This window comes from Spea bombifrons, chromosome 12 (assembly GCF_027358695.1).
Source record: "Spea bombifrons isolate aSpeBom1 chromosome 12, aSpeBom1.2.pri, whole genome shotgun sequence".
Taxonomy (NCBI): Eukaryota; Metazoa; Chordata; class Amphibia; order Anura; family Pelobatidae; genus Spea; species Spea bombifrons.
Genome location: NC_071098.1, coordinates 4,339,729 through 4,365,415, shown reverse-complemented (window position 1 = coordinate 4,365,415; position 25,687 = coordinate 4,339,729). Strand labels below are relative to the sequence as shown.

General features: G+C 44.7%; 3 protein-coding genes across 4 annotated transcripts; 1 reads left to right on the top strand and 2 right to left on the bottom strand.

Annotated features, from left to right (window-relative positions):
* Positions 1-583: 583 nt before the first annotated feature.
* Positions 584-4,450, bottom strand: AP5B1 (adaptor related protein complex 5 subunit beta 1). The gene is made up of 3 exons (XM_053452088.1): positions 4,280-4,450; positions 3,636-3,789; positions 584-3,312 (listed from the first exon to the last, which is right to left on the bottom strand). The coding sequence occupies exons 2-3, from the start codon at positions 3,783-3,785 to the stop codon at positions 679-681; spliced, it is 2,784 nt and encodes a 927-aa protein (XP_053308063.1). The 5' UTR covers positions 3,786-3,789; positions 4,280-4,450; the 3' UTR covers positions 584-678.
* A 239-nt stretch (positions 4,451-4,689) lies between these two features.
* Positions 4,690-19,116, top strand: CDC42 (cell division cycle 42). 2 transcript variants are annotated; one of them, XM_053451395.1, is made up of 6 exons: positions 4,690-4,794; positions 13,204-13,352; positions 13,901-13,973; positions 14,134-14,243; positions 14,339-14,536; positions 18,963-19,116. In XM_053451395.1, the coding sequence occupies exons 2-6, from the start codon at positions 13,248-13,250 to the stop codon at positions 19,050-19,052; spliced, it is 576 nt and encodes a 191-aa protein (XP_053307370.1). In that variant the 5' UTR covers positions 4,690-4,794; positions 13,204-13,247; the 3' UTR covers positions 19,053-19,116. The 2 variants fall into 2 exon arrangements, with proteins under 2 accessions (XP_053307370.1, XP_053307371.1); XM_053451396.1 differs by lacking the exon at positions 18,963-19,116 and adding an exon at positions 17,563-17,774.
* A 4,447-nt stretch (positions 19,117-23,563) lies between these two features.
* LOC128470506 (cilia- and flagella-associated protein 107-like) lies at positions 23,564-25,206 on the bottom strand. The gene is made up of 4 exons (XM_053452400.1): positions 25,075-25,206; positions 24,606-24,719; positions 24,175-24,379; positions 23,564-23,942 (listed from the first exon to the last, which is right to left on the bottom strand). The coding sequence occupies exons 1-4, from the start codon at positions 25,198-25,200 to the stop codon at positions 23,629-23,631; spliced, it is 759 nt and encodes a 252-aa protein (XP_053308375.1). The 5' UTR covers positions 25,201-25,206; the 3' UTR covers positions 23,564-23,628.
* Positions 25,207-25,687: the final 481 nt, after the last annotated feature.

Sequence of the window (25,687 nt, the reverse complement as noted above, 5' to 3'; positions counted from 1 at the left end):
AGTTCTTCTCAATTTTGGGATATTTTAGTTATTTTTTTGTATGACTGACAAGCAGTTTGAAAAGCCAGAACCCCGACAGGGAGAAACAATCTAGAATACCAGAAACATGCGCGGAGATTGATCTGAATGTGTATTTGAGTTACGGGATTTCCACCGACACGTACTGGGCTCTTCAACAGGGCATAACGGGTAAGTGTTACATCGAAGATATGACCGTTACTGCACCCAGCCCTGAAAACCATCAACCACCTACAGGGGCACTATTTTACCACGAGACATGGGCTCACTGGGGTGTGAGTTTGGACCATACTGCCCCCTGCAGACCAGGTATAGACTTTCACCCGTCTTCAAAAAACATACAGCTTTCAATTTGTTGAATCTGTCCAAAAAAAAAAGCAAAACCCCAACACTTATCACTTGGTATCAAAGACAGTTTTAAAATTACTTTAGGGAGTAGAGTATATATAAAGATTTTTTTTTATTATTTATACTTATTTATAAGTATAAATGTTATACTTAATACTTTTTTTCTGCAGTCCATATCGTCAAATTATAAAAACATTATCATTACAGAAAATGTAATCAGTCAATTTTATCATTAAGGCATGGATTCATGCCTCTCAGATGTAGAAGAGTTTAGTGCAAACAAACAACAGCAGCCCCCCGCCGACCCCAAAGTTATTTCCGTGACGTGATTTCGAGCAGGTGAGAGTTCAAATACGGCAGCAGCTTCCAGTGATCAGTCCTGATACAGAACCGTGCGACGTCCTCCTTGCTGTTAACTCTCATTAATATGTGAAACCGCGGGGGCACAAATATACCGATTTCGAATACACCCGCATTGTAAGAAGCAACGAACCCGGGAAAATAGGATTGTACGAGGTCGTACAGACGTTTTTCTGGCATCTCGTAGCAAAAAATGCTTTCCTCGCACCGATTCGATGGCTCTGGCTCAAAGGCAGTCCACAGTTTGTCAAAGAGGTCACAGCGGGAGTTCGTAGGCCAAGAAGCCGGTAATGGCAGCGGCAAAAACATTTCTGGAAAAGCGATGTGGAGCGGGTCCAGCTTTGTGTTGTACGTAAGACCATCCAGAGTTCCATACGTGGCGTTTACCAGCAAGAACGACGGGTAAGGTTCTTTTGGCACTAGATTAAAAGTAACAACCGGTGGCTTCTGATCGACAAAGAGACAAGGAACATTAATATCGCTTACAGGTTCGAAACTGGAATCTGTCCCCTCAAACTGGAGGACGATACAAAACAGCTGGTGGTTCTTGGGCTCGACGTCTCCTTTGAATGACAAGTAATATTTCATGGCGAGGAAGGAAGAACTCTGATTATCCAACTGCTCGTAATATTCTTGGAGGGAATGTTCACCGGTTGGACTTTCTACCTTAGTGGTTTCAGAGCAGAAAGGAAAAACGCTTTCGTCATCCGGAACTTTACTCAACTGAAGAGTTACATTTTCTGTGTTGTGGATGGTCAGTAGAGTAGAGAAGTTCTCGCTTTCGGTCATAATGGAAGATAGGGACCTTGCTTTGGTCTGGTTTCCGGCTGGTGACATGGTCAATATTTTCTTGAGTTTATCACCGGAGACATTTGTGAGAAGGATGTAGTAGAGCCGCGCGCGGTCTTGGATGTCAATATCTTCAAAATGGTGCATCAGGTACTGCAGGAGGTCTGCGAGGGGCACGAAGACCGAGTCGAGCTGTTGATGCTGTAGGACATTCTTGCAAACGGACAATACAGCGTTGCCCCTTCTCCAGTCTCCTTGTTGGCATATTCCTGAATGGAAAGCTACTCGCTTTAGAAAGAGGACTGTGCTTTTCTGGGTAATTGTATTGTCCTGGGCAACCCTCGAAAGAATTTTAAGGTGCCAACCGAGGTCCTCGAGATTGACTTTATCAACGGGAAGATCGACTATTTGTTTCTGTAAGGCCCTTGACAAAGAGACTGGCCAAGAATGGAACTCTAGCAATATCTGGGTCTGGTTGATGAGGTTAATAAAATAAGGTGCTAAGGAACTACGATCCTTATACAGTTCCAGAAGGCTCTTTGTTAAATTTTCCATATGCTTGTCGCAATAATTAAAATACCGCACGAACAGATAGACAGCACGAAAAAACGTAGATATAATCTCACGGCTTCGGCTCTGGTGAACCATGCTATAAAGCGACATGAGGTGCTCGAAAAGAAACCCTATGCCCTTCTCCGAATGAAACCCTTCGTTTTCCAGATAGACCATGCTTAGTAAGTTTTGCCTGCAAAGCATCGTGCTGCAGTCGTTGAAAACATTAGGGAACAAAGACGACGTCATTTGAACAGTGAGTAGGACGGGCAAGCTCTCGTCTGGGTTGGAATTAAGAGGTCGGTTTTCCGGAAAATGCAACAGACAGTCTAAATAAAATAGTTTCATGGACGTGCTAAGAAGCGGGTGTTGGGTCATTCCCACGAGCCTCTGAAGAAGGAAGTTTTCATCTTCCGCGGTGAACAGGCTATCTGTAAACACGGCCTTCATCTGCAATATGCTGTGAAATAATGACATGTCCATCGTTCCAAATAGTCGCACGAGTTGGGCCTTAAAGATCACCGGTGAAATGGTACGAACCATGGCCACGATTTGAATTATCTGCCAAAACAGGTTGTTCTGACACACTGGTGTAAGGAGGTAGGAGTCTTCTAAAAGAAGAGCCAAAACCGATTTCAGTTCTTTTGTTTCGGTATTGGAAGGAAGCAAGAGAAGCTGTCCCCCTGACGAAGGTCGCAGATCTAGTGAATTCTCAGTGGAGCTCCAAAAAAAGTTCTTGTTGCTCATCAGCATGGTCTTCAGGGCGCCATTTGACGGACCCTCTCTCTGCGCCAAGACCGCCAGTGCGTTTTTTAACGCGACGCTGTAGAGGATGGTGTACGATTGGTGCGCGCAAGTAACCTCTTGCTGCTGCATGAAGTAAAGCGTTTCCAGTCTCTCCGATAGGAAGCCGGGGAAGCAGTTTTCCAGCTCCTTTAGGCATTCGCAAGCCGTGGTGCGCAGTGACCTGTTGGCTGCGCCTTGCTTCTTGTCATTTATATCGGATATTATGTGCATCAGAATAGACGCAAACTCTTGCGCTGCTTTGCAATTCGGGTTGAAGTTATCCGTCGTGATCAAAACGGTCTCTACGGCTAACAGGAGATGGCATCGGAAGGCTACGCTTTTTCCAGAATTCGACAATGGCTTTAAAATATTAATTAGTATCTCGGCGGTGCCTCGGCCGGTACTCTGGTCTGGACACAGGAAGGTGGGGAACTCCAAAAAGAGGTTTAGCATTAAAATCTGAAATGAAAAAGCAAACACACAAAAACAAAACACTAAAAAAATACATTAAAAATTATTTTAATTGTATCCATGTTTCATGTGCTTTGCCATCTGACTGCTCTAAAACTTCCAAAGTTTATTTGCCCCAAGGATATCCAAGAAGGGTGTCTAGGTGATGCCAGTCTGCCAGCATGGCTGCTATCTGCCGATTTCTTGCAGGAAGAATAGGGAATTTGGGATTCCGCTTGGGACAAGGAGGTGTACAATGTATTCCCCCCCAATTGCTTAGCCTTTTATTTAATCATAGTTTATGAAACTACGTGCCGGTATAAGAAACCTACCTTAGTCTGTTCGTATATAGTTTCACTTTTAAGATCTCTCAGTAGCTCATCCAGAAACTTTTCTCCCGTGACGCTGCATAAAAACGATGTCGGGCCGGCACGAAATGAATTTACGCACTGGACCCAAGCGGCATTGCTTCTCTCCGCCATGATGCTGAAATATGCAAGGAAATTGAAAGCCATGAATATATAAACGAAATTATATATATATATATATATATATATATGGTATAGTTTTTACTAACGCATAACAACTACATCGCCGTGGTTTCAGACCAGAGGAACAGGGACATGCGGTATCTGGCATAATTTCATAAACTTTTAGTGACGCCTGACAGGAACGCAAACTTTAATGTCCGCCATCAGTATGAAGTGCATTGGTGACAATCGGCCATGGCCGTAGAGAACAATTCAGGGGCAAACTGCTAAATGCGGTGCAACCAATAAGCGCACTCCACCGGTTTCCATGGAGACTGCCCCACTTTGTCCCCAAATGATTATTTATAACAATGCAAACTTAATTCATTGAAATGTATCACTACAATGTTTGTTTGGAAACAGTTACATAAGTTATTGCCAAAAAAAAACATTTTTTTTTTTTTTGCAGTCATAATTTTCTAACACTCTCCGTTACAAAGTATTACCTTGGGGTTTATTCAGTTAGTCGGGGGACAAAATCCAGCCCCAGTGCTGGCACATGGACTGCGTAAGACCAGCTATAAAACAATTAATAATAATATGAAAGTACTGAGGAAGAAGCTGACATTCACATGACAGGAAGTGACGCACACGACTACGCCATCTTTAATTGGGGCATTCTCGCCCTTGAAGGGAGTGCCTGAAGGCCAAATAATAAGAGAAATAAACAAATATATATATGTTCAGAGGGTGCAAAAGGTAATCTAGGCTTCACACAGGTGGAATGCCAAGGATAGGAACGTTTGTATCCTTCGTATTCGCGTTCTCTCCTTGCCCAAATCAAAGATGGCCACCGCCGCACCCTGTCTGCAGTCCTGGATTTGCAGCCGCTTTCACTGACGTAATGGTACTGGGAGGGTGAGGTGACGTCATCACGTAGTGCTGGTCCCTGCCCGTCAGCCCAGGAAACCCTGTGTAGAGCTGCCAACGCCCGGTGGAGAGAAGGGGGAACGACTGAGAGGTAAGCGGCGGCTGAAGTGTTCCGTTTACCGAGGGTACCGGCCGTGTTCGGGTATATACACGAGCGGGACTATGTGGGGCCCAGCGGGGAGCGGGTAGGGCGGGACTCGGAACGAGTTTTTTGTTATGTCAACGGCTGTGGCCCGTTACCGGTGGTTAGCATGGCCCTGCGCTGTGTGTGGGGGTCAGGGGCTGTTAATCTGGGCATAGGGGCCCCCACCTGAAGGGTGCGGGGCAGTTTCAGGCGGGTGTCAGGCCTGGCCTTCCTTGCCCCATGGGTACCGGCTCTCATCCGGGCATTCCAGTGGGTGTTACCTGTGTGCTTTGGGAGGCGCAATCTGTGTGATATTTGGGGTATTTTCATGACGTTTAGGGTATCGGGAACCCCCTTCTTGCCCCGTGTTTAAACTGGATGCTGGTAATCTTTGGCTATCTTTGGTGGCAGGAGGGGGCTAGCAGCTCACTTCCTGCCAGTGAAAGGGTTAAAACCCAAGCAGATCTGGGCAACGGGGACTTTTTACCCACATCCTGCTCGGCAACTCCAATCAGACTCCGCCGTCCTCTGGTTACCCTTTTTTCTGTTGTGATTTAAAGAGCCTTACTGGCTGAGCATCATGGGAGCGGTAATCCGGGTGCCCCTGGGTGCTTTCCGGTGCCCATCCCAGCCCCACTCCTTTGCAGCATTAAAATCCCCGTAAAAAGTAAAGAACGAGTCATTTATATCAATAAGAAATGCTATGCTGGGTGCTAATGGGGGGGTGCTGGCCCTCCCAGTAAACACAGTGGGGGCTCCGAGGGCCCCCGCCGAATGCGGCTGTGTGTTCATTAATCATAATGTTAAAGCAGAGCCCCGAAAATCTGCTTTTATGGTCCATTTTTCTCAAAAACCGAAAATCCAGCGAATGATGGAGGTTTTGTTGGGGGTTGGGGGGGTGAAGGGCGGAAATGCTGCAGGGAGGAGGCTGGTGGGGGAGGGGAGGAAGGAGGGGCAGGGTCCTATAGGAAGCTGTCACCCAGCATCCATATATTGATGTGTTTTTTTTCTTAGAAATCTCAGCTTTTTGGCTCTTACACACTTTGATGCATTGAGCAGCATCTTTGTTTTGCTGAGACCGTTCTGCGCGGGCGAGACAATCAGATTCTGGCGTCTGCATTCTTTCCGTTAATGAAACATTTATATATTTATACTGAGACCTTTAATACGACGTAAACAAAACGCTCCCGTTCAATGAACTTTATTCTATTATATCCATTACTGTTTTTACCGGCCGTTCCTTTGCTTTTTTTTACTTCAGGCATTGATCTTGTAGCGAGGCTTCTTTTTGTGGCTACTTAGTTCTCTTTTTTTGTTTTATGTTTGCGAATGTCGGAAGCCGGCAGCGCAATACAATGAGTGCCTAATGCCCCGGCGTGTTTAACCCTTTGAGTATTGTGTTTTAAAGGGCAGCGAGGTACCTGGCAGGAGGGCCTTCAGACTTTAATCTTAGGCCAGGTGCTCTGAGTGTTTTCATCTATATACAGGTAGCGCAATCGAGTCATATTGGAAGAGCCGTGAGGTTACCATGAAAATGTGCAGGTTTTGGATGAGCTGTCATTCATAGGAGCACAGAGGCCCTTTATCACTCCCATCACTCCTGTGTCCCAATGGCCCTTTATCACTCCCATCACTCCTGGGTTCCAGTGGCCCTTTATCACTCCCATCACTCCTGGGTTCCAGTGGCCCTTTATCACTCCCATAACTCTTGGGTTCCCGTGGCCCCTTATCACTCCCATCACTCCTATGTCCCAATGGCACGTTGTGTTTGCTGATCTAAATTTAAAAGGCTGATTGATCGTTAGAAAACCCTTTTGCAGTTATTTGACAGCTAGAAAGTTCCTTGATTTCCATGGAAACTGCTAAGTGACCCCAAACCTTTGAACGTTGGTGTGTGTGTTATTTTCTTCTTTATTTCTAAGCCATTAGGGTGACTATAGTTCTTTGGAACAGAAAATGTAATTAAATATTAGTAGCGTGCTGTTATTAAGCCCCTGGTAGGTGTTTTTTGGTGGACTGGATCATTCTGCATTGACAATAAAGACGGCGTTCCGGCATCAGAGCGGCCGTAGTAGTTTTATTACATCTGTCAGCGGTGAAATATTTCGGTTTTAATGCTTTGCTCCTAAGGTTCTGGTTGGCTGATGTTGCCGTTTGGTTGCTGTAAACTGTTACTGTCTGTTTATCTTTTAGTGAATTCCAGCATGAATCTAATGCTTAGGGGGCCGCCCCGGCTGTGCCGCCCCATCAATAAACTCATGTGAAACATCTCTGCGCGTGTGAAAAGCGTGTCGGGGTGTGAATGCCTCGGCACCGAAACTTTAGTGCACGCGTCCCGATTACCATAGAGTTGTCTGTTGTTAGTTTGGCCCGTGTTCGCAGGCGTGTTTTAGGGGTTATGGTGCCTTCTGTAGCGTGGCGGTTCGATGCATTGTCTGTTATCCCCTTTAAAGCGCTCTGACGCATTAAATGTACGCGTTACTGTCTGTGACATCTCCATACTCCCCAGAAGAACATACATATACTTTCTGGCGTTGGTTGGAACGGTATATATGTGGCAGGAAGGCTGGTTCCTCTCCTCTGGACATCAGAATTCCAGGTCGCCGGTTGCGTCGGATCTCACGGAGTACAGTGAACACTTTATTGCTCGGTGTCCTGTGTGTGTTACCATTGGCCTTCTGGGAGTTGAGTCCTTGGCCGACGGCCACGGCGGTGCCAGCCAAGGATTATTTATGTGTCCTCCGGGTCACATCGCCAACATGCATGAGCCTTCTCTGTAATAAGCCGTAGTTTTTCTGTTGGCTCTTTGCTTGTTCTGGTGAGGTTTTGGGGATTGCTCCAGGATTTAAACACAAAGCCGGTCTTCAGCCTCCCGTCGTGAGCCTTTCATGCATCATGGGACTTGTAGTCCTGCCAGGTATCGAGAGGCGCTGGTCGTGTGGCTCGGACACCCTGAATAGCCTCTGTGAGTCCGGTACCGAGACCCTGCTATATATTGGCTACTTTGTGAATAAAACCGGGCTCGTCAATAATACTTTAACCTTAATCTGAAGGATCGTGCAGTAAGTTTTAGGCGGCTTTCAAATACGTCTTCAAAGTGAAGGTACCAAGAGACTTCTCCCGGTCCCACCATAGAGGACCAACTCCCGCTATTCACCCAGCTGCTTGTTTATACAGCGTCATGCAAGAACCCCAGGGGGGTAGTAGTTCAGGGGTAGGTTCCCAGAGGTGTGTATTGGGGGGGTTTGGGTTGGACCACCAGTTAAAGCCCACTTTAGTATATTCAGATCTTTTTGACGATGCAGTCGTTGCGGTTAGGATTCTTTATAGAACCCCGACAGTTTCCTGCTGTTTATAAGTCGGATCCTAATGAAGCAGGGGCTTTTACTTGGCATATCTCATCATGCAGCTGTCTGAGCGGCCCCTGCCGAGCCCCGCCGTGCAGCCGTCTATCTGAATATATTTCAGATTTATTTTATTAGCTCCCGAGGCAGAGCTCGTCTCCCGTTTTTTTATTTTTTAATTTCGCGATTACGGCACTTGGCGCGATAAGAAGCAAGAACGCGAAGGGACATCGGGTATTTAACCGCTTGAGCGCCTCGTTAAGTCTTTCGCCGATCAAAGGATGCGGATTTTGTGGATTTCCCCTCCAATGCAGAGACGTACAATTGAGCTGCAGCGTGTCGGGGGTCCGGCTTCCTGGCCTTGACATTTTCGCAGCTATTGTTTTTCGAGGGCATCCTCTTGTTTAGGGGCCGGTGTCCTGCATCCGAGAGTAAAGGGTTGCAGGGAAATGATTGTCTTCTGTGAAAATGTCACATTAATCAGCGCTTCGCAAAGCCCAGAGTCCGGAAGCTGCGACTCCAAGCAGTCTGTTTTGCATTTTAGCCAATTTATGCCCTGAACCTAAAGTCTCGTATGTGCTCTTTGAGTGTTTGCGGCGGCCAGTAAAGTTTATTCACCAATTGGGTTACTTTGTTGTGTCTTCCAGTCTTGGCGGGGTTTCTTCTACGAAAAGGGCTGAGCTGGCCCCGCGTTTCAATTTTGTATTTTGTTTTTTTTTAGGCGTGTTGATGTAAATAGCGAAATGGTGAGATTTCTCAATGAAAAAGAAAATGCTACGATGCGTGATTTCAGTGACTAATTCAGTTGACGAAGCTTCCTAATTGCATAACGAATCCAGTAGGAAGTGCTGCAACGCAAAATAATTTCGTCAAAAAACAAAAAGCTTGCAAAATCGTACAGAGAGCGGTAAAGGAAACCTCTAGAACAGGACTAGACGTTACCCGGGTGCAGGGTAGTCACGGCTTCTAAAAGGTTCTGGCACCTAGCCGGTTTACTTTACTGTTGCAAAGACTTGGACCTTCATCAGTCGTTGGTCTTGTCTTAGATTCAGGCGCCGTATGCCGATCCCATGCGTGTTTAAGCTTAAAGATGCCGGTATTTTCTATTCGACCCCCACACATGGCTTTAAAAAAATCTTTATAAACAGTAACACAAACTTATATACGTTTCTATCAGAACATTCATCTAGGCTTGGGGAATCCATGTGATCTGGTAATGGATTGGCATGGTCTGCAGATCGCCTATTGATGCCTGGAGGGCTTCACATTCTGTCTTTTGACACTTAAGACGAGTTTGTCGTTTTTTTTAATGATGTCTTCATGATGTTCATCCTTTGTTGGAAATTTTGTGCACGGTGGATATAATCCTGGAATCCTGCAGGCAGCGACACGTCCACTTCATGGGTAACTGTTTGGGAGGCAGCTAACTGCGTGTGAACGCGGGTGTCTCCCTCCTGAAATGACTTAAACCTGCACGGTGTTTCATGATACTATTTCCCAACGTTAACCGGTTGGCAGTCATGATGCCCGTGCCGGCGCCTTGTTAAAGGAGCTGCTTATCAGCAGAGAATAAATCCTGTTTTACGTATTTTCTTTTTTTTTTCTTAAGGTGATAGTTTTCAGCGTATTGGCCATTAGAAAGGGCCAGGAGACTTTCCGTGTTTTATCTTCTCTATTGTCTAGTGGTGTCCAACAAGGAAGGCATGGCTTAATCTGACCTGAAGATCTTTCCTGTGTTTCAAAGCAAGTTGGACTGTTTTTTTATTTAGTGTTTTAAAGTAGTCGTAATTCCATCGCGTGATCAGAAAAACACTGAAAAGTCTACGTATTGTAAAGCGTCCGTTACTGCTGTGACACAGCTCGTCCTACAGGGCCCGAATTTGGTCAGTCTGGCAATATAGGCGCTGCTGGGTGCCTGAGGTGTGATGGGTGCCTGAGGTGTGATGGGTGCCTGAGGTGTGATGGGTGCCAGTTTGATTGTCGGTCTCGCGCTTTGTGAGATAATCCCCATAGTTGTAAAACCCAAGATAGACTCTCCCCCTTCTAGGGCACCTGAAGAATGGGGTAGAAGAGAGGAATCTGATGTCTTTAGAGGAAGCGGATGACCGAAGTCTGATGTCTCGTATTACCCCCCCCCCAGGAATGATAAGCATTTGTTAGAATTCAGTTCTTATACATTTTAAAGCAGTTTCTTAGCAACCGGAAAGACGTCCGCGTAATGATTTTCTGGAAGTACAGTATATCTGCTTTACCTGACGACGGTTTATTTGTATCCTGCGGGCCGGTGCTCTTTATACCTCGCTTTTCCTGCCTTACCAGCAGGTGCTTTTGAAAAGAACTTCTTATCGTGTCTTTAGACAGACTTTGCTTGGACCCTCACTGTATTAGCCTCTACCACTTCTGCTGGGAGGCTTTTCCACTTATCTACCTAGGAAACATAGGTTTGTCGCATACCTTGACGCAGGGGATCCTTTTAGGTGTTATTGATGATGGACGTTTGGGTGGTGGAATAGTTAAAGCCGGAGCTCCTGGGCTTTTCTCCTCTCTGCGTTCAGACGCACGCCCTGGGCGATTCCCGTTGTTTGCACTGTTTGTTAAATCTTTCTATTCTCGGCTCTCTAATCACAACCACATGCTTCTCCCCATTTTCTTAAACACACACCGGCGCGTAGCGTGGAGGATCGTGCCATTTTTATTTTTTGTCGCCCTACCTAAATGCGGAGTCTGCAGAGCTTTACCCCCGCGGCTCCCTTTGAGTTTTGTTATTCTGTATTACTAAGTTTAATCAGTAATGAGTATTTCGTGTTAAGTTAGTGTAGAAAGCTGTAAAAGCTATAGGTTTTGGGGCAAAAGACAGATCTGCGGATACACGGAAACGTTTAAAGGACGGGTTTATTGCTATCCGAGGGAAAACACAGAACTCTTACAGCGGCTTTTATGTCATTGAACAGATAACCTTTCGCTGTTGGGTTTGTCCCAGGTCACCGCTGCCTCCTCCCGAGGTGTACGAGCTGCTGGTATGAGGCCGCAGCGGCGTTACAAAGTTACTTAACGCTCCGCAAAGAGAAAAGGGGCAAAGTCTGCCTCCTACAAGTTCCAGAAGCTACATATCACAAACCCTATCCCTGTCCGTTCCCCGTAGCCTGCTCCAGACGTAATGATCTATGACATCACGCATCGCCAGGAAATGACCCGGTGCACTAAGCCGGGGTACAACATTTAAGAGTTTATGTATTGTGTACCCCCAGCGTATTTAATTTACTGAGAGGGTGGTAGATAAGTGGAACATCCTCCCTCCAGAAGTGGTAGAGGGTTAATACAGCGAGGGAACTCCCATATGCATGGGATAGACATACGGCTCCTGAATCTAAGACGTGCAGGAGCTGCCATCTTTAGAAGTAATGGCTGCGCACGGTTTGTAGTAATAGCTTTACGGGGGGGGGTGACACGGCTGTAAAGAATCTCTAGCCCTAGGGGCTCCCACGCAGTCTCTTCAAACACTGCAGGTACCGTCCCAGAAGTTACAACCTCTACTGAATTTTACATACGACGTCAAACCCTCAGCAGTGCAGGTAATCTGCGCATGAGACCCCTGCATTGGATCATTTATTTTTATTTTTGCCCATTTTTAATATACATTTTTTTTCCCCCTAAGCGGGAAGGGGTTAAACGTTACGACGTGACATTCTCTGTTTGCCTTGGTAAAGTCCAAATATTTGAGTTGGTAGATGACACAAGCCGGAGACTTACACCTTGAATGTCACACATTCTTACGCGGCTGTCCCTGCCCCAGAACGTCCCGACAGCGAGGAATGTTTCAACTCGCGGAAAAAACGAGGACGTTTCCGGCTGTAACATAATCACAAAACGGTTTCTAACCATCAATTATCCTTTTAAACGTAAACTTGGATTAACGAACACAACGTGCCATTGGAACACAGGAGTGATGGGAGTGATAAAGGGCCATTGGGACACAGGAGTGATGGGAGTGATAAAGGGCCATTGGAACACAGGAGTGATGGGAGTGATAAAGGGCCATTGGGACACAGGAGTGATGGGAGTGATAAAGGGCCATTAGAACACAGGAGTGATGGGAGTGATAAAGGGCCATTGGAACTCAGTAGTGATGGGAGTGATAAAGGGCCATTGGAACACAGGAGTGATGGGAGTGATAAAGGGCCATTGGAACCCAGGAGGGATGGGAGTGATAAAGGGCCATTGGAACACAGGAGTGATGGGAGTGATAAAGGGCCATTGGAACTCAGGAGTGATGGGAGTGATAAAGGGCCATTGGAACCCAGGAGGGATGGGAGTGATAAAGGGCCATTGGGACACAGGAGTGATGGGAGTGATAAAGGGCCATTGGAACCCAGGAGGGATGGGAGTGATAAAGGGCCATTGGGACACAGGAGTGATGGGAGTGATAAAGGGCCATTGGAACACAGGAGTGATGGGAGTGATAAAGGGCCATTGGGACACAGGAGTGATGGGAGTGATAAAGGGCCATTAGAACACAGGAGTGATGGGAGTGATAAAGGGCCATTGGAACTCAGTAGTGATGGGAGTGATAAAGGGCCATTGGAACACAGGAGTGATGGGAGTGATAAAGGGCCATTGGAACCCAGGAGTGATGGGAGTGATAAAGGGCCATTGGAACTCAGGAGTGATGGGAGTGATAAAGGGCCATTGGAACCCAGGAGTGATGGGAGTGATAAAGGGCCATTGGGACACAGGAGTGATGGGAGTGATAAAGGGCCATTGGAACCCAGGAGGGATGGGAGTGATAAAGGGCCATTGGGACACAGCTGTTTCCAGCTACATGTTATTTTAATGAATAAAATGTACTTTTCTTTCACAAACAAGGACATTTCTAACTTTTCTAAGCTTTTGGACGGTGTTGTATGACCGTATACGCTATGTGTTGCTCGTGAATATATTCGGTGTATTTGCGCCTCCTCTCTGTTCGCTGTTTTTATTCTGCAATGACAAAAAATGATTTTATTTCCTAAATCCTTTCTGTTTGCGTTTTCAGGTCTGCATTAAACGAGCTTTGCCGACATCGAGTAATTAGCAGCCATGCAGACGATTAAGTGCGTGGTCGTTGGTGATGGAGCCGTTGGTAAAACCTGCCTCTTAATCTCTTACACAACAAACAAATTCCCTTCGGAGTACGTGCCCACGGTGAGTGCCCCTGCGGGATCAGCTGCTGGGCGTCTGTGACCCGCGTTAACTTACTCCCAGCCCAACGGTTTAACGTTTACGTAGAAACATAGAATATGCCGGCTGATCGGCCCCATTCGGCCCCTCTGCTGTACTACTCTATATTTCACTTTCAGTGATTCACTAATGTTTATAGTAAATAACCCCGGGCCATGCATTGTCTCCAGGTTATGCGTTTCGCCGGCGACACGCGGTGACATCACCATAAAGGAATCTGTGTAAAGAGTTAAACCCGGCTTCCTCGCATTGCCCTTTTTCTTTATTTACTCATATTTTATTCTGTTACTCTAGTTGTACATGCGCGTTACAACGATCTCATTCATAATGCAGCTTCTGCCTCTGTGGCCGGTTTGTCTATACAGTAGTGTTCTCTATACAGTAGCGTTCTCTATACAGTAGCGTTCTCTATACAGTAGTGTTCTCTATACGCGTTTTGGGCCGGTTTTATGTAAAATGGACAGTCTCGTATTTGCTCAACTAACTTATTTCTGCTCTTTCCTCTATTACAGGTATTTGATAACTATGCCGTAACGGTTATGATCGGCGGGGAGCCGTATACTCTAGGATTATTTGATACCGCGGGTACGTGCTTGCTGATGACACTCCAGCCATCGTACTTTAATGCATAAGACAGCTGAGCGGTCTCTTTAAATTTGATGCAGTCTGTTTTGCTGGTGGGGGGTCCTGCAGGATTTAGAGAGACAGCCCGTTTTAAATGTTGTTGTTTGTGTTATTTCCACAGGGCAGGAAGATTACGATAGACTAAGACCCCTCAGCTACCCCCAGACAGATGTGTTTCTCGTCTGCTTCTCGGTGGTCTCTCCATCTTCGTTTGAAAATGTGAAAGAAAAGGTACGTTATCGCCCCCCCCCCTTTAGCCCGATGCGTCTTAGCGGTTTTTCCAGCCTGCCGAGAGGGGACGTTCATTTGTCACGCTTCTCTTTCAGTGGGTACCGGAAATCACCCACCACTGTCCCAAGACCCCTTTCTTGCTCGTCGGGACCCAGATCGACTTAAGAGATGACCCTTCGACGATCGAGAAGCTTGCAAAAAACAAACAGAAGCCCATCACTCCAGAGACGGCGGAGAAGCTGGCCCGGGACCTGAAGGCGGTGAAGTACGTGGAGTGTTCTGCACTCACGCAGGTAAGAGAGAGCGATGCCTCGGGGAACGTTTCACCTTCACGTGCCGTCGGCTGCGTTCGTGGAGTCCGATGAAATCTGTTTGTCTCCCAGAAGATAAATCGATACGTATTTTATTTATAAAGAAATGGATTTCTGCTTTCTTCTGTACACCGCTGGAAAAATCCACTCGCTTTGGGAAAAGGAATTGCGCCGTCACTGAAGTGTCTGTGTGCAGAGCGCTCGCGTCCGGGGTCTCATGGGGTTTGATGAAATGAGTCGGTCAGGAACATGCCAACTCCTGGCTTTGCGTTGAGCGATCGTACAGGTTGCGTATCCCCATCCGAAATTCTTCGCCTCTGTCCGCTCCGTTGTTCTGGCTTCCCCTCTGCTGTCTTGAAGCGCTTCCGGGTCGTTGTCCGTAAAAGGGAGCGGAAACGCTTTGGGGAAACCTGAGCGACGGATCGGAACTGCTGTGGGACGGAGGGGAGAAGCGTGAACGACGGAGCGGACAGCAGGAGGAGCCCAAGAGGAGACGGGGCAAGAATCGCATGAAGTCAGAAGCCTCTTTTCTGTCCCCCTTCAGTATAACGGAGACTCAACCTGTTTATGGCGTTTGCTGCAGATAAGACTGCGCTTTTATTTTACACCCAGAATGATTGATATATAACTAACTAGAGATATATATATATAATTTCATTTATTTTTTTGTCCCTATGGCCTGGTAAGAATGATATCCCTTAATCTAACTTTTTTCCCCCTGTACCTCTTGAACCTTCTATAGCTTTTATTTGCAGAATGTCACAGAAAGGGGAGATGCCCCCTCTGTACTGAGGGTACTATGTGCCGCTAGCCCCCCATAAGTAGCGGTTTTATAGCACGTGGCCCGGATCTCCCCAAAAATCTGGTGACGGATGCCGGGGGTCAGAGCCTCGGTACACAGGACAGAAACCCAATTTGTATATATTATACCATAAATCTATTATACCAAACCGATTAGAATGAAGGCAGGTTCCGTTGTGAAAGAATTGAATGCTTAAGATAATGTGTGTGCTTTTGGTGAAAATAACAGCTTTTTTGGGATAAGACGATCCTGTCATGAGCTGCACTTTTTGATGGCATCACTTTTTTGGGTTGTAAAGCTGAATCCTATCACACCGAGCCGTCCGTGTTCCTCCGTCTCTCTCTCATTGTCTGATGGATCTTTGTGTCGTGCTTTGTCTTTGGTGAGATTGTCTGTGGGGTTTATTCACTAAAGGGAGATTATTGTTTCAGCTTCTTCACTTTCCTATACTTTATGAAGGTCCGACCTCCAAAACGGCTTCTGTATGTAAAATATTATTATTCCTTATACAGACCCCTCGCATTGAATAGTGAAGTGAGTTTAAACTCTCTCTTTAGTGAATAGACCCATCTCTCTTTGCTCTCCACTCTCTGATTATCTTTAGACAGAACTTCTTGCTACTTTTTGGCAGTTCCCATCTCTGTGTGTAAACCTCCTGATTTGCAGCTGCTGTGATGTCATCGAAACACAGTTACGTGACATCACACACGGCCCGAGTCGTTCTCGCGATCCTCCGCCGGCGCTGAAATTGCCCCAAACCCTCCAGCGTATTTTCAGTCGTAAAATGACTCGCGTGAGGCTGAATTGGCCGTTTTCTGAGGAGTTCTCTGTATTCGGTTGCTTTATTTTTATTAATGGCATTTTTTTTCCCTTTATTATAATTTTATCTCGAGTCCTTGATATTTTACTCTCATTTTTTATTTTATGCTTTTTCTTCCCAAATTTCTGTTAACTGCATGCGCTGGAAAATCTGCTTCTGCAAACGGCTATTTAACTCTTAATAAACGTTTTATTTATCCACATTTCACAATTTGCAGGGTAACGCGTTCTCTCCGTCTGTGTATCGGGGGGGTATTCAGGTTTATGGACATTTTTTATGTAACGTTTTTAGCTACGTCGGAGTTTTCTTCTCTAAATCACTTCTTCCAAACGTAATCGCGGATCATTGGCGTTTCATCGACGCTTTCTGTTTCAAATCCTCCATGCCCTGGGAAAGGCTGCTTTGGACGTCGAAGCGCGTGGAACACGTAGTGTTTGGCGCCACCAATGTCCGTAACGTGTGCTTTATTATTATTTTTATTACTATTGCGTCATCCGACCCACATGACGATGATGGCCGTGAAAGAAAGGGTCAAAGAGTTAAAAGAATTAAAACTATGCCTGGCGTTCCTCGGGTGCGAGTCTCGGTTCGTGAATGGAGTGAAATCAGTAGATTTTTATGGTTTAATTCCAGTTTATAGATAGAAATGTATTTACCTTTCTGGGGCAGAGTTACAAACGTGGAGCGGTTGCCACGGAACGTCCAGCCGATTGCTCCATGTTCAGAACTTTGCCGCCAGTCCTTCTCGATACGATCCCCGGATTTTCCAGGTTTCTTTACTTTTCCATCGTATGTTTGCCGTGCGCCGAAAACGCTACGGAACGCGGGGGGGGGGGGCGCTCGGTACTACCTTTCAAAAGTGCCTTCGGTGGTCGTTCATCCCGTTAGAATTTGACTTAATACTTGGATAGACCTTCTGCTAGAATTTTTTTTTTCTTTCTTTCTAAAGGCTTTATTTGTATTTATTTATTTTACACCAATTCCTTTTTCTTTCCAAAAAAAACACACTTGATTGGCAAGATTAGCTATTTTACAAGTTAAAAGGGCACGGCTGGGTACACTGCCGGCAGCGCCTGCTCCGGGTGAAAAGAAAAACCAATATCCAGGTCCCTGTTGAGCACTAAAAAATAAATAAAATTAAAAAAAAAAACGATGACTTCCAAAATGAGAGGGGGTCTACCAAGTGCAAAGTCTCGTTCTACGCCCTTTGCTTAGCGCTCTGCCTGCTGCTTTGTCTGTGATCCTACTAACCGGCGCATGTTGCTTTCCTCCGCCGCGCGGCTCCCGCGGTTCCGGCTTTCTTTTTCTTTTTAATAAATCTGCTGTTCGTTTCTCTCTAATACTCTAACCTGGCTGCTCTTCTCTTTCCTCCCCTCTGTCTTGTAGAGAGGTCTGAAGAATGTGTTTGATGAGGCTATCCTAGCGGCCCTCGAGCCTCCGGAAACTCAGCCCAAACGGAAGTGCTGTTTATTCTAAGCTGCGCTCTCTCTCTCTCTCTCTCTCTCTCTCTCTCTCGATGCTGCTTCCGCTGTCCCACCACTTGTAGCGAAACATTAAATAAATTACAAAAACCTAATAAAACAAGTATGTTGGCAAAACCTGTGCGTCTTTCCTTAAACGAGACCCCGGATATGACCTGTATTGGCTTCCCACTAAGCTTAAAAATAATTGGACTCTTAATCGTGTTTTTATTTTATTTTTGGGTCGCCAAACTCTTTAACGGCCTTAAACCTTGGGCCGGATTACGCGGTTAGCGGGTGAAGGTGGTTCTCGGGGTAGAAATCCCACTTTCTGGCGTCCTGCCCAGCGGAGGACTTTAAACCGGACGCCGTTAGGGGCTTCTCCAGCGCAAAGACCTTTCTTTTACTCGTCTATAACGTGAATGTTTATTTGTGACGTTCCGAAGGAGATCGGGTTTGCTTTTTTCCTTTTTTGTTTTGCTTTTGCTTGGCTGAGCTTTGTAGTAGTGGTAGTACTAGTAGCGTTCTTGCATTGTAGTACGATGGGAAACCCAAACGCACCCGTGTTTTCTAAACCGTGTTTTGTCATCGCAGACGATTGATCCGGAACTTCTCTTCTTCCTTTCTGTTCCTTTTCTGTAGTAAATGTATTAATTTATCGTCACGGACTGCGCAGGGAGGGGGGATTGGGTTCGTTTTTTTTTTTATATATTTTTTGAATTGTATGGAAACCCTGTAACCGGAGTAACATAAATGCCTGCTTTCAAATGTATTGGTGGTGTTTAGTACTGGTTTTATTTCGAGTTGCCGTCTGTATCCATGCGCAGATTTATTTATTTATTTTTTACTCTGAAAACTAAAAATTAAGGACTCGCTCAAAAGGAAGCTCCAAAAATGAACTGATTTCAACCAAAGAGGACTTTATTAACGAAGAACCAACTGCCCCCCCCCAGTATTTTCTAACAGCGCTGCCCTGCGTTCTCGCGGTCTTTTGGAGCCCTTCTTTTGGACAGTGTCCTTCTGTGTGTTTTTATATATTTTGGTTTAAATATCTTTTTCTCGTGGCCTCAAGTATTCAATTGCATTATAAAGAAAAAAAAAATAATAAAAAAACTAAAAAATCTTAAAGCGCTAGTTGGCTCTGAAACGGCGTCCGCGGGTAATCGGCTTCCGCAGCGGTGCTTCCTTTAATATCTTCTATAAAGGTGCAGAAATTTCTTATTTTATTTATTTTGTATTGTTTTTGCTTAGAATCTAAACTTATTTTTTTTTGCCTTAATTTCTTAAGATGAGACCGCCCATTTCTCTCTGTTTAACCCTTTTCAGAAAGGCCTAAAGAATGTATTTGACGAGGCGATATTGGCTGCCTTGGAGCCCCCCGAGCCTAAGAAGAAGCGCAAATGCGTGCTGCTATGAACATCCGTCTACGGTCTCCCTTCTGCAAAGCTGGTGTCGGCATCAAAATAAAAAAAAAATCAAATGTTTAAATCAAACTAAAGATGAAACAAACTCTTAATCCCCCCCTACTCCCCCCCCACATCTATTACCCCACCCCCCCTAAAAAAAAAGAAAAAAAACTGGAGCGTGTTTGGGGAATACACAGAAACAATAAATTAAGTACTGAGATTAGAAGAACGATCTCGAGGAAACGGCCAACACGCGTTCGTTGTTACTAGGTGTTTTTTATTTTTATTGTTTATTTACTGTTTCTAATGTCTTATATTAAGAGCGAGGCGTGCTTTATAGGTTAACAGACTAATCCGAGACATCCAACTTACCAGCCCAACTTGTGCGAGCTCGGCGGCGGGCGTTACGCAGACGTGAGTGACGCTCCGGCCCGGAAGTTGAGGTTTTAGAGTCACGCTTAATAAATTCCGGGAGTCTTCACTCAATGACCGGTTGGCGTTGGCCAAGTAGACTCCAAAGATCCGTTGTCTTGCTTCCTTACCCGACGTCTGGGCCGTTCCGAAGCTCCGTTTCCCAAGACCCTTCCGGCAGAAAGGGGGCAATTTTCTTAGCACTGAGCTGATATCCGTACAGTTTAACCCCTGCTCTGCTGGAGGCAGTAAGAAGCATTGGAAGCCCCTTCATCTGACGATATCTTGGCGAGGTTCACCTAGGCTAGTTAGACTTGCGTCTCCGGGGATTCCAGAAATTGATTTTTTTTTTTTTTTAACAAATATAACTAATAATCGCTTCAGACCTTTGGTTAAATAGATGCGCCTGATTTATTGTTTTGTAAGGAGGGGAGTGGTTTTTATTATTATTTTTTGTTTAGTTTGATATTTTGAGGGACCAGCCAATTCCCATTTCTGTACATTTTGCATGCAAACGTTACCCGAGGAAGCCCGACGTGGAATTCCTGTTTCAAAGATAATGTATAAAAATGTAGACGCCAGTGTTAATAAGGATTTTACCAAAAAAACCACACGGTTTATTCCCCAGAATTATTTTTTAATAGGTAGGGAATATATTCCATCTTCCCAAATGAATAACTTGTAGACTCATTAGTATTGAACCAATGCTTTTTCATGTTTCAAATCTTTGTATATGCATACTTTTCAGATGTATTAAACATAAAATACCTTCACACACCTGCCTACCTGTTTCTTTTTATTACCATTTTCTTTTGATATATATTTATATTTTAAAGGAATATTAATATATTGGAAATGTAGAAAAATGTATTCTCCATAATATAAAGTACTTTATATTTATCTTTTTAAGCTTTTGTGTATTTAGTTAAGGCCTGACCTATTCTTATTTAAGTTCTGTTTATCTTTTACATTTATTTTAGGCAAATTCCCTGCTTTTGGATCTTTTTGGGTTTGCTGCTACTTAAATAGATCAACCATCAAAATGGCAAATTCACTAAATGTTTGGTTTTTTTTAAACCCCATTTTATTTTGAATAGTTGGCTTTCATTACATTAAATCAGAAATATTAGGGGGTTTGTTTAGGTTTTATATAGATATTGCAGTGAGTATGTTTTAATAAATCTACGGACCGGATACCCGGCTGAGATGGTAAATGATTTTCAGGAATGGGGCAGTATTGACAATCTGTAGAAGGTCACTGTTACATTGTTACAGTTTGTAATTATTCTAGCCTGTTGTATTGAGAATCCACCACTAGAGGGTGCTGTTGGATTTACAAAGTTTAACAATGAAACCCATTCATTAATCATTTTATGAAACAGATTCCGGTGCAAAGTTTGACAAATAGTCCTGTCGCTATAGCAACCAATGGAGAGGTCCAATAATCAGAAATGGACCGGAGCCTGGAGAGATGTCTCAAATTTTGGGTCAATTTCACTTATTTTTACAGAACCCACATAGACATCCCTTACCGGTGACAGGCAGGGGACAGATGTCGCGCTGGACGTCTGTTGTATCGTTTCATGTAATTAGTGTCATTAATGAATATGAGAGGTCTTGGGGTGTTTCGAGAAGATGTGGCCCTCCTTAGACAAACAAGGTGGGAGCTGCATATTGCCGTGCTCAGGATCATCAGCTTAACCCAAGGGGAACAGCAGGGGGCAGTGTTTACATACCTATGAAATGTGATTGATTTGTTTATTATGGGGCTTTTTAAACGTTTCACATATGATTGCTGGGTTTTAGTTGCTTGTCTATTACTGAAGGCAATAAAACCCAATCCAACAAAATAGGGCAGCAAAAATATCCATCAGAAGCACAAGCTGCTAGCAACATATTAAAAACACGTTATTTATTATCATTTATTTATATAGCACCAACAGTCCTGCAGCACTTCTTACAGTCCCTACTAGAACTGACAGACTAAGATGAGCCGATATATTAGGTATCGAGCACCCGGCTCGTAAGTTTTCAGGCACTGCTGGTTAATAATTCAAGGAAACTGGTTACAGTAGAGTGGTGCTGGCCTGTAAAGAGATGGCATTTAAAAGGTTAAACTACATGCAAAATATACATATAATTTACAGGGGTTTTTTTTCTTTCTTTCTTTCTTTCCTTTTTTTTTTTTTTTTTTTGAAACTCCTGAATCCGTTGGGAGATTGTATTTGCAGAATAAGGTAGGAAATTGCTTTATGACCCCCCCACTCCCCGGCAGCAAATGAGAAAAAAAAAAATTAAATAAGCCACAATGAGTTTTTCCATTATTATAAAAAAATTATACCAGAAAATAAAGAATTTATAGCAAAGTGTAATTAAAAGTGTAATTAAAAGTCAAAAAGAGAATTTAAGGAAAACGTATTATAAAATCAGAATAAATATGTATAAAATAGCTGCGTGTATATGTTATACACGGCATCCCGAGGAGAATAGTACACATGGGATTTATTCTTCCGGGGATAATACATTCCAGGTGCTGGAATATTCATCTGGACGCCCGCATTATAGTTTACTTCTCTTATTTACCAACTCACCGGCCTTGTACACCTCCTTACCCAGTTGTCCAATAGCTGCCAACATCCCTGAATTTTCTGGGGGCTTATGTGCTGGCTATCTTGGAAAATGCCCTAGTTACTCAGGCAGTATGCAAGCAAAGATGGCTGGGGGCATGACGATCCTCAATAATATCACGGTGGTGCCCGGCGGATAACGGAAGCCAGACCTGCTTTCTTGAGAGAGAGAACTAGAAGCAAAACTACCAAAATTCAGTCGTTTGTATTGAAAACCAGCAATTTTAACCATTTCTTCCTCAAAGTCTTGGGGCTCCTACCCTCCTTGCCTGGGGAAGCCCCACATCGTGAGACCCCCCCAGTTTCTCCTCAGTTACTATTCTATGGATCGGTCCCATATGGCGAGATCCCGGCCTTCCTAAAACCTCTCAGTCAGGACGCCTTTCATGTTCGGCCCTCAAACCAAATATAACGGGTTTAACTTTTGAACATTTTTCTTTTTTAAATCCTATTGATATCATACTTATTTAAATGGGAAGAGGGGGGGTTCACCCCCCCGTGAAAATAGGGAACAGATTTATTAAGGAATAATCAGGAAGATGCAGAAAAGTTCAAAAGCTCCATAATATGAACCAGAACTAAAGCGAAGGGGTAAAGGGAAAAAATCTCCATTCGCGTGCAGATCGGGAATAGATGATTAGCAAGATACGATTCCATCTCCGCCGGTTACCGAGGGGTTAAACGTCATTGGGGGCCGAATGGGGATCAGTTGGTAACAATGTAGCGATTTCCCCATTGTTCCTTAGCTTGCGTATTGAAGTATAAATGCATCTGATAAGCAGACCGTGTCTCTGGGGGGCTTCTGGTGGGCTTTCCACCGTACCGCATGTTAATGACTCATCAGAAAGCACATGTAGGGACTTGTTCTGTGTCCCCAGTCCTGCCCGAATGTACAGAGCAGCCCTGGATAATTCTTCTCCCATAGATACAGGCGTTTAAAGCCACGAAAGGCCTTTTGTAACCTAACATAGCAGAAAAAGATGTTCTGTTCGCAGCGACGAGGGCACAAAAAGACCCATCGCTGCCGCATATTGAAAGCGTTAGCGGCTTAATGAAGGAAATACCATAAATAAGTTCAAAGGACAGCTATTTTGGGAGAAAAAGGGGATTTAAGGATATAAAGTTTTTTAAAAAAATAAAAAAAAACCCCTGAAACTGATATTTAACCTTTTCACAGCCGGACGCGACACCAGACAGTGGAAATAATAACATAATATATAATAATATAAAATAATATTCAGATGGCCTCGTTTTATTTAAAAAGATACAGATTATTATTAATATTAACCGAATTTTCTGCAAATGTGATCGTTTTTACCATAATTAGAAACGAGAGACAAAGGACCTTTTTTCAGCAGCCACAAAGCAAAACCTTTTAACAAATAAACTGATAAAATTAATAATTTATTATAAAAAATTTTAAAAAGTCAGTTTCAGGGGGAAAATGTGATAATAAGCAGACATGACCAGCGGATCTGAATCAGATCAGTTTATTATGTTTCTTAAACTAACAAAACACAAGTTTATCCCCCAAAGCCTTGGGGTCGTTTATTCCGCGGCGGTCAGTGGTTTCTGACGCAGAGGAGGTAACTTGGTCACGGTGCTGCGCTTGGTTCTCCCCGCTGGATAGTCGGGAACCTGAAGAGGTCTCTGGTTCCTGAGCTGTAAGCTCTTGTTGACGTTGTTATTTTGGTTCATATTACTGGACAGAGCGCGGGGGGCCACTCCATAGCGGGCGGCCGCAAAGGCAGAAGGCGGCAGATTCTTGTAAGAAGTGGAATAAACGCTTCTCACGTCTTTGGAGGAACTTTCTCTCCATTGCATTTCTTTCACCTTCTTCAGACCATAGTTGGTGGGAGGCTCTGAAATAGAAACGTTTCAATAAATACGTTACCACGTAGCATAACCGGCAGCGATAGCGTTAACAAGAACAGAATATTTTAGCGCGATCACAAATCCAACGCCGCGGTGCTGATGTCTTCTTATGGAAATTGCTCTGAAACCCATCGTTGGGGAGCGACACCGACCCCTACGAGGGGTTATTAAGAATCGGAAGGCCTCTGATTGACACGATATAGATAACAGCCGTCTTACCTGCAGTAGGATTGCTGGAGCGCTCTGGAACCCAAATTAATCGGTGTTTATTATAAGTCCGAATCGGAGGCAAAAGCGAATTTCCGTGTCTTATGTAATCGTCGTCGTATAAAGACACCAAGTATTTCGAGTCGGGGACTCCATGATGGGTTGTCAGATGTTTCTTTGGCAGACCCTGTAATACAAGAACACAGATTGTCATCAGCTTCATGATAGTGGCCCCCAAATGGTGATGGTGAAGCCATGGGGGGAGGGGCAGTCCCAAAAATTGTAACGGTAAATCTGGGGGGTTGTCAAGACCCGTTTTTGTCCCAATGAACAGTTGTTCGCAGGGCAGTTGCTCGATAATAACCCCCCCCTACATCAGATCGGTAATAACAGTAAGTTTGGGGGCCAGTGGGTTAGAATGGAGTTATTTATCGCCGGGTCACCTGCATTTTCTTGGTAATCGCCCTCCCCAGCATCGCGCTGGAACCGTCCATCGGGAACGAGACGAAGTCCTTTCCATAACAGCTGGCCCTCGAGGAATCCGAGCCTCTCTTAAACTGGAAAAAAAGACAAAAGTAAATAACGTTATGATGGACGCCGGATCCGTCAGTATGTAGGGACTGTAGGAAGCGCTGCGGGAATTGTTGGCGCCGTATAAATAAAAGCTACTTGTCCCCAGGGGGCGGTTTGTTTGTTACCCATCACCATGGCTACTGGGCCAGAAAACCTGAATTTCCCAAATTCCTACAGAAAACATTTATTGTTGCGCATAAACTCAGCAGCGGGTTAAGAGTTATCGTGAGACCTCGTGGCCCTTCACTCGGCCCGGGAGGCGGCGTCCCTGTTTTAAGGGCCCGGGGGGAACCGGCTGCACCGTTTAAAGACCCGAAGGGTATCTGGAAGGGGTCGCACCTCTTGCCGTTCCTCGGCCCAGTTCCCGATCAGCACTTTGTTGGAATATTCGGCTTCTATTTTCCATCCGGGGAGAAACCATTTCCTATCAGCGGCTGGGATTTCAGACATCACAATCCGTCTCATTCCGCTTCTGGGCTCTGAGAGCCGGTTAGTGTTACTCGCCATGAACAGACAGCAACTACTGAATGATCGGGTGTGTGACTGCTCCCAGCACTCACAGCCGGAACGTTTACTCTTTCTGTGGCAACAATTCCCGACTCTGTGATGTCGCTCCACTCAGGGCAGATTCAGACATATTAAATAAAAACGGACGCCTTCACAGCCTTATAATCAACCCGAACTGATTTATTACATTCATTTATTTATTATTCAGTTGTTTTTGTTTTATTCGGTATAATTGTTTGGAGTCGTTTGGTTTAAAGGTGCAGTTCCACTTACTCTGCTGAATTGAACGCTTTTATAACTTCCTTGTGCTGTTAAATAACCAAACATTTCCAGAAACGATTCTTTAATTGCATATTTTTGTGTCTTATTCATCATTTCTTCCACTAACACTAATTGTCAGGTGACACAAATGCAGTTAAAGTTTCGAAAGGTTGTTGCCATAGAG